Source organism: Eumetopias jubatus, unplaced genomic scaffold, assembly GCF_037043125.1.
Source record: "Eumetopias jubatus isolate StellerSeaLion01/CBP00866 unplaced genomic scaffold, mEumJub1_p1.0 scaffold_11, whole genome shotgun sequence".
NCBI lineage: Eukaryota > Metazoa > Chordata > Mammalia > Carnivora > Otariidae > Eumetopias > Eumetopias jubatus.
This window is the reverse complement of record NW_028274817.1, coordinates 17,147,513-17,156,179: the sequence shown is the minus strand read 5'-3', so window position 1 is coordinate 17,156,179 and position 8,667 is coordinate 17,147,513. Positions and strand designations below refer to the sequence as shown.

At 46.0% G+C, this 8,667-nt stretch overlaps 1 protein-coding gene across 2 annotated transcripts in view; it reads right to left on the bottom strand.

The window, feature by feature from the left end:
• Positions 1–3,367: 3,367 nt before the first annotated feature.
• HS6ST2 (heparan sulfate 6-O-sulfotransferase 2) overlaps positions 3,368–8,667 on the bottom strand; it is a 280,536-nt gene continuing 275,236 nt past the window's right edge. For both annotated transcript variants that reach the window (XM_028092709.1, XM_028092710.1), the window contains one exon: positions 3,368–4,253. In XM_028092709.1, coding sequence (XP_027948510.1) covers positions 3,368–4,253 — 886 coding nt within the window. The remainder of the gene's footprint in view (positions 4,254–8,667) is intronic.

Sequence of the window (8,667 nt, the reverse complement as noted above, 5' to 3'; positions counted from 1 at the left end):
CCTACTGAGAATCTGAAGTCCTTAGGAACTGGGACAACTAGTCTTTTCTTCAGTACAGTTCCTCTCTGGGCAACCACGATAGTTCATTTCCTACGAAGCCAACCCTGATCTTGTGCCCTGAGCATAGCACAGGGCTCCTATGGTTTACTCCCTTCAGTAAGACTGCCGGGCTCCCCAAGAGTACCCTTCTCAAGGGCAAAGGGAAACAACTTTTATTTCCTAACTATTTCAAGTTCTTGGCCTCTATGTTCCTGTTCACAATTCCTCCCAAGGAACTTACACAATTAGGACCGTTGGCCACCCAATTCTTGCTCAATAAATGGTTGATGGGCAACATTTTCTTCGTTTGCAGACCACGTAATAATTAAACCCTACAGACTGATAGCTTTCTTTCCCTCTAATCCATGCAACCAATATCTAAATTCTCTTTAGGAAATGGCAAGGGCAAATCATCCCCATCTATAGTCCTAACCATAGGTTTGTTGGGCAAACTACGTACCTCACACCTAACTAGATCACGGTATGCCCGTGACTTTAAAAGCCAGTATTTAAAAGCTTACCTTTAACCTCTATCCTGTGGACAGAGGGGATAGAGAAGAAACAAAGAGCCCCATTTTTCCTTCCTGCCTGCTTTTAGGCATGCAAATATCTATTTCAATAACTGTTAAATTAAAACTCACACACATTTCATTTGCATTGAGTAATGGACTGAATGTTTGGGTTCTCCCTACATCCATATGTTGAAACCTTAACCCCAAGGTGATGGCATCCGGAGATGGGGCCTTGGGGAGGTAATTGGGTCAGGAGAGTGGAGCCCTAGAAATGGACTGATCCCATTCTAAGAAGAGCATCCTTGTAAGAAGAGCAACCCTTGTCTTTCCTTGACAACTTTGTCTTAACCCGAAAGAGGAGACAGTGTGGGCCCCCAGAAGGAAGCCCCCAAAGCAACGGCCATTTTAGCCTGGTAGATTAGAAAGGGGTCATCTCATTTCCACACCCGGTGGCCACGAGTTCAAAAGGAAACTCCTTGAGAGAGGAGAACTCGTCTTCGGTGTCATGATGCCTAGCAGCTGCAACGCTTGAAATCACGAAATTACTCAGAGTCTGTAATTTAAACTTTATTTCATATCTGTTGTTAAATTACACAAAATCAGTGAATTGTAAAGCCACACCATTGAACGGATGTTTACAGTTGAAATCATGGGATTTATAGGATGATGACAAAAACGCGTATTTATAACATCCCTTATATACAATAATCAGTATAGACAGAGAAAATGCACGTAATCTCTGCAAGCCATGCACACCACAGCAATAACACAAAAGGTTTTCCTTTTTTTCCCCTGTAACAGACATTTCCACTGGCTCGGGCTCCATCCTGCTTTCCAAAGGTACTTAACCCTTTTAAGAGCAAACGTGTCAATTAAAATGAAACAAAACTGAGATACCACAGTGATCTACAGGATCTTTATTTTAAAAACACAATGTACACAAAATAGTTTCACTCTAAAACACGTGGACTTCAAGGTGTGTTTGAGTTTAAAAAAAAAAAAAATTCCTTTCAGTTCTTCAGTTCTCAGATTTCCCAGGACTGCAATACTGTCAGATAAAACACACTTCAGACAATAGTGATACAAGCTCAGCGTCAAGAAAATTTATTTTTAAACCCAAATATGCAGCTTCTTGTCCGGCTTGTGGCCATAAGTATTACAGATGAGACTAGATCATGCAGATAAGCAACGGATTGTACAAGATGTGACTTTATCGTCATACTTCTAAGCATGTCGCTCCTGAAAACATCAATGCTATTTCCAGTTGTCTTGTCGGCTCGACAGCCAGGGGGTTAGCGTAGGTCCCTACAAAGTATAGCAAAACCCATAAAATGGAAACTGCCCAGAATCACGATGCTTGCTAGCACAGCGGGTGCTAGCATCTTTCTTTTCGCCCTGCTCGATTCTATAACTGATCGCCTACAAGTGTTTGTGCAGAGACTTAACATGAAATCACTGTCCTCAATGCATATGCTCCTGAGACTCAACCTCACTGCAGAACACTCTTTCTCTTTGTTCTTTCTTCAAACAAAACCGGGTAGAGAGTTAGCCCAAAGTATCGAGATATAGCTTTTGGTGTTACCGAATAACTGGCTATCCTAATGCTTATTCTACCATTTTCTTTTTTTCATATCGTAATTGTCTACAATCTGTCAACACAAAAAACAAATGGGCTAGAAGCAGCCAGCCCAACTGGAAATGGCACAATAAGAATGTACAAAAAGTCAATAACAATTCATTCACATTCAGGTTCAATTCTATCTGATCAAGAATAACTTCAGCAATATTTTTAGACACGTTATCCTGTTCAAGAGTTTCTTGATAAGGACCTCACTACACAAACATTGATAAGACAATTCTATAGAAAGAAAGTCCTGACTTTAATCCAGGATTATATATCACAAGAAACTCAGCAACACACCATTTAGATGATGAAGAAAGATTCTATAAATGGGTTATTTTGGAATGAGCACAACTCGGAGAAGCCTTCAAATGAATGAGAAGCAGCGCCAACAAGATTCCAGAACTGTTGAAATTACAGTGCCCAGAGAGCGTCTGAAAATTAGATCTCTACACTGGTATTTCATTTGGGAGAAAAGTGTTTTTGTTTACTATGAGATACACCCTGTTTAAAACCTTTAAACAGTAGAAGGTAGAAAAAGTTGAAAATTCTAAACATCTCTTAAATAAGATATGAATCCTGTTCTACTTGAAAAGCCAATATTTCTTACATAAAACTGCCCATGTTTGGGAGAGAAAAATCTTCATTTCTACAGTTTGGTAAGATTTACCATCAGTTCTTATTCCATTTAAATAGATTCCTGGTTAAAATCAGAAGGAAATAAAAGGTTTTGTGGTTAATTTTGGTTTTTTAAATGTGTATATTCCTGCTTACCCCTGGGAACAACTGTTTGCTTCCAAGAGCAAGTTTTAACAGTGTATCATGAATAATTTGGAGACGTTTCTTAGCCATAAGTTGAATGGCCACATTTTATGCTTTCATTTTGTCTCTATAGCTAATTTAAGAATTTCTTAAAATATCGAAACAGCAATTTCTGGCGAGTCTGGTTTGGCTTTTGGATTTTATAAATACTCCAACAAACCAAAAAGAGGCAATTTAATTACATGCTTAAAGTTGTTTTACCCACGCACAGTATAACATTTAATTGAAAGGCAACTGTAAAGGCAACATCTTAACTTTTTTTTAACTTCCAAACTTAAGGAAGCAGGATGTGTTTGGAAACTCTCATGTTTTAAGACTTGCCGTATCTCTACTGGCGCTTTGGGACAAGTGTGCAAAGGCCTCTGGGAGCCACTTAACGCCATTTCTCTACGCTGCCTATGTAATCATTGGTGCCATTGCTGGCGCTGCCATCGCTCGGCTCTTGACCTGGGTTCTGCTTCTGGCTTTCACGGTTCTCCTTCTGGCTCGAATTCTGGGTCAGATTCTGAATCAGATTCTGAGTCACATTCTGATTGGCATTCAGATTTGGGTTCTGACTCGGATTCTGACTCGGATTCTGGCTCTGGCTTTGGCTCTGGCTCTGGCCCTGACTCTGGAAATGGGTCTGAAGGAACCTCCCCTTCAGAAATTTGCGTTGTTCCTGACGCTTCTGCCTAGCTTCCTGATGCTCCTTCTGCCTCATAAACTGGTACCTTTGCAAAAAGAGGTCTTTTGCATAGCTGTACAATTCCATATCCAGAAAATTCAGTCCCTCAATCCGCTTTTGGATTTCCTCATTGATCTCTACGCTAGAGGCCCTAGTGGTATTGTATTGGGTAAATGGCGAAATAAAGTTCATGTTGAAGGTTTTCTCAAACAGGTACTGGGTCTTCCGCTGAAACTCAGTGAGGCCAAAGAATGCCATGTGCTTCAGATTCGATTTGGCACTTTCCAGGAGGACCTTGTTTCTTTGCTTTTCAGGCATGACGGAGAGGTTGTAGCAGCCGACCAGGGTCAGGTCGGAGAGCATGCGCACCTGGCGGTTATTGGCTAGATTATAGGGACAGTCCATGAACTCTTTTAGGGGGCAGCCAGACCAGTCATCCCCAGTGTAGCAGCTGGGCAGCTCTTCGGAGGTTGGGGGCCTTCCGTCACAGACGTGCAGGGATGCTTTCCATGTTGCCCCTCTCTGGACGTGCCTCCACTCACTCAAGTACCGGGACACTGGGTCTCGGAGGATGGTGATGTAGTGGAAGTTCCTATGGGCAAAGCACAAAGACCAACAGTCAGCGCTGTGGTGACATGAGTGCAGTCAGCGAGGTACATGGCGTATGTGATGTTCACTGATCAGTAAGGAGGGCAAAGGGGGAATGATGGTGATCTGGTAGCATTTGTCCTGTGAACTGCATTGTAGACTGCTGTCCGAGTCCTACGAGCCCATCTGGGAAGCTAACCCTTTCCCCCAATTTGCTGGTACCGCAGCGAACGAAAGTAGGCCAAGTGTAGGCCCAGCACATGGTCCTTGTCATTCTTCACTTCCTCTTCCCGCTCCTCCTGTTTCTCTTTCTCCAGCCAGTGACAAAACCCTCCCGACGACCTCAGGCGCTTAAGCAGGCAGCCATGTTATTTCATATCCCCCCTAATTATGTCATATCCCCATTAACTGATCACAAAATTCTAACCTTTCTTACTAAATATACGAAAGCATTTTCCCAATATCCAGCCTAATCAGGATACCTTATTAAAAAATAAAACCTCATTGAAAGAGTGTTGATATGATGCTTTGATTCTGCCTGTTGTCCTAACATCATGGCTCATTGGTTCTGGAAGCGGCGGGCAGAGATCGGCAGAGCAACCCGGGGCCTCCAGAAATAAACATTGTGGTTAGTCACCGACTGAAATAGACATGGTAACTGCCAATGGCACATATGCAGGCTACCACCTCGGTTTCAGCCTTAGCTCGCGTGATATTCCCGGCCCAGCAAAGTTAACTCTATCAGCTCCAAAATGCTCCCTTTCTTTACCTACTGAAAGGATACCCGGGTGTCAACAAGTGTGAAGGTTCTGCCATATGGCTATCTTCACTTTAAAGCTGCAAACTGAAAAAGTTCTTTGTTCAAGTAGTGGACTAACGAACACTGAACCCATACGTGCACGCACGCACAGCAGGTGAACACGCACGCACCGCACCCCAGAAATGTCAAAGCCTAAGATGTGATCAGACATACTCAAGGGGAGTAACGACCCTGGGGTTGTGCTTTTTAATTAAGAAATGATTTTTTCCCCCACTGAGATTCAGTAGATGAAGGCTGAGGTCAAGGAAGGGCATATTGTGGAAGGAAAACAATAATGAACACTATTAGCATTTCGCTTCTTACAGAAAACCTGAGGAATGGCTGGCGGCTTTTGTGAAATCTATTCATTCCCATCTGAGAGAGTGGTGGTTCTGTACGCCTGCCAAAGGGAACCAACTCAACCACCGACGGGCTGAGTCTGTTGGCGGCAACGTTTCAGACGCAACCACCGACGGGCTGAGTCTGAAACGCAGTAACGTTTCGGGCTTCGAGCAACTCAGGCACCCCGGGGTCTATCCTGTATGCCTCTATTCTCTGCATGTTGTTTCTTCTGCTGGGCATGACCTTCCTTCTGTGACTGGAAAATTCGAAACCTCCTTCAAGTTGTAGTCCAAGTACAATCTCTCCTCTGAGAAAACGTAACCCCACCGCCTGCTGTCAGCCCTCCCCTCTTCCTCTGTGGCACCATAGTACGTCCACAGTTACTTAGCCTTTGTGAAAACCCTTTTGATACTGAACTGTGACTGCTTGTTTGTATTTCTGCTTAAACGGTGTTTTCCTGGACAGGGACTCTGTGCTCCTCTTCTAGAACTTCTAGGGAAGAGGAGGGAGAGAGCTGGGGACCGGGAAGGCCATGCCCCATCCTACAAAAACTCTGGAGAATCTTCTAAGTGCCTTGCAAATATCACAGAAAGTTTTCTTTTTTTTAAAATTACTTTATATATTTTTTTCCGGACTAAACAAGCATGGGGCACAGGAGGCGCCTCTGGGAGTGAGGATGGAGAGGGCAGAGCGCCCACCTCACTGCTTTTCCTAGGACCTGACCTTGCTAGGGCCACGAAAACTCATATGTCTGCGAAGACCCCTTGCTTAAGGGCTGGCAGCTTCTGGTGCCCGGTAGCCTTTACCAACAAAGGTGACTACTATTCCCACGGGCTTCCTCCTTCTGCCCCTTGCTGTGGTATTCATTCACTCCTTCGTTCAGCACATTTTTATCGAGTCTTTATGAGAGGCCGGAGGCGATAGCTTAGTGGCAATTAGTCTGATTATTTGGAAAAAAAAGAAATTTATGAAGTCCAGTGACACATTTGGATTAACCTTTCAACCAGCTTTAGCAGGCATGCATTATAATGGGGGCTGTTGGGTAGTTGAAACCCCCATAATAAAGTCACCTTCATGCTTAGCTGACAGTCCTCCTGCCCCGCCTTGTCGAACTGGTTTAAGCCGACAGTGACATCTTCTGGTAAATCCTAGAGTGCAGCCCTGTGCCGGTCGGAGGCTCTCCTTCCTCAACACGCTCCCTTGTCTTTGGGAACAGATAGATCTCCACCACCAGGGTGAATGTCATGACCAATGTTTTGGAAGCACCATCCTCACGTGGAAAGAGAGGAGGCACCCCAGGGAGGCAGAGACAGACGCTGCAGGGATGGTCACGGCCACAGAGAAATGAGAGGCACCCACATGCACACATGTGCACACCCTGCCTGCCCTGGTGACCGCAGCTGTCCTACCCTCTGAAGATAACAGGTCCAGGGATTGCCCACAGCCCACGTCTTCCAGGGAAGACAGGCCTGGGCTCCCAGGTTGCCTCAACGGGAAACACTCGATGCTGCTGGAAAGAACGATCCCGGCGGTGGAAAGGCTTAAAGGTTGGTGTCCGGGAGTGTCGTCCAGTGGCCTCCCAGATACCATAGTGTGCTGGAGGTGGGAAGGCAGGTAAGGATAACACGTGGGAGGTTTGGTTGGGCAAAGGATCCAGAAGGCTCGTTACTCTGAGGAGAGTTGTTAGGGAACTGTCAGAGAAGCAGTCTCCCCAGCCAGGCCACCTGAAGATGTGACAGCCCAGTCCGACAGGAACGTGCAGGGGGTGGCGCTCCTCCCGTGGCCAGTTCAGTGCAAGCACCTCACCTGTGCCTGGCACGGGGTGCCTGCAGCGCCAAGACATGGCGTTTCGATAGAAGGTGTTCTTTTTTTTAAGATTATTTATTTATTTGACAGAGAGAGAGAGAGAGAGAGAGAGCACAAGCAGGGGAAGCGGAAGGCAGGGGGCAGAGGGAGAAGCAGACTCCCCGTTGAGCAGGGAGCCTGATTCGGGGCTCGATTCCAGGACCCTGGGATCATGACCCGAACCGAAGGCAGGCGCTTAACCCACTGAGCCACCCAGGCGCCCCAACAGAATGTGTTCCTAATGGTTGGAGCAAGCACAAGGTATGATGAAAGCACCTTGCTAGCCTAACAATATGGGCAACAGCTTCTGCTGCTTTATTTTGAAAACAAATAATGAGAGGAGGCAGGAAGAGAGGAATGGAGTATGAGGCAGAAAGATGAGCATGAGCAAAGTCACAGGATACAGACTAGCCTGTTGTGTGTGGAAGAAGTGCACTGAAAACCTCTTACGGGGGTGGGGGTGTGTGTGCCTGGGTGACTCAGTTGGTTAAGCATCTGCCTTCGGCTCAGGTCATGATCCCAGGGTCCTGGGATCGAGCCCCTGCTCAGCGGGGAGCCTGCTTACCCCTCTCCCTCTGCCTGCCGCTCCCCCTGCTTGTGCTCTCTCCCTCTCTCTGACAAATAAATAAATAAATAAATAAAATCCTTAAAAAAAAAATGAAAACCTCTTACTGGGAATGAAGGGGAGTGGCAGGGGTTGTGGATGGAGGGGTAGCCACAGACCTGGCTGTGGAAGGCCTTAGGACCCCCCAAGAAAGGGTTTAGACTTCTGTAGCCGACAGGGAGGCCTCTGAAGGGGTTTCAGCAGGGGAGCGACATGATGAACTCGGTGTTTTGGCAAGCTCACAGGGTATGGGGTGCGGAGATGGAATTAGGGAAATTCGCCTAAGGTTACTGCAGAAAACAAGGCAGAAGAAGGAGGGAAGCCTAGAGACAGTTTTAGGAGGCAGCATTAACAGACTTGGTGTCAAAATGAACACAGAGGAGAGGAAGGAGGAGGGTTAAGGATGCCTCCAGTTTCTGGAGGAAGGCCTCCGGTCTGCTGGGACACCCAAAAGAGAGTTGAATGGACAGATACAGCACTCAGGGGGTGATCTGGCCTGAAGATAAAGATGTGGCGTTAACAGCAAAAAGTAGTCATTTCAAACCATGACAGCCTACTTGCAGATCAAAGTTTAATTCCACACGTGTGGCTTCAGCGCTTTGAAGACCGACTTTAAGTACCCTGGGGTAGCCCAAGGTTTCCCTTCTTAATGCTAAATATGGTTTTCAACTATTCTGGACACTGCTTCAAGTTCCCTCACTGTCCTCTTGTTGCCCCTGAATATATTCCACTTTACTGGAACGTGTCCTCCAGGCACAGTCTGACAAGTGACAAGTAGGGACAGTCTGTCACCTCCCTCATTCTCGACACCACTGCTCAGTGTGGCCT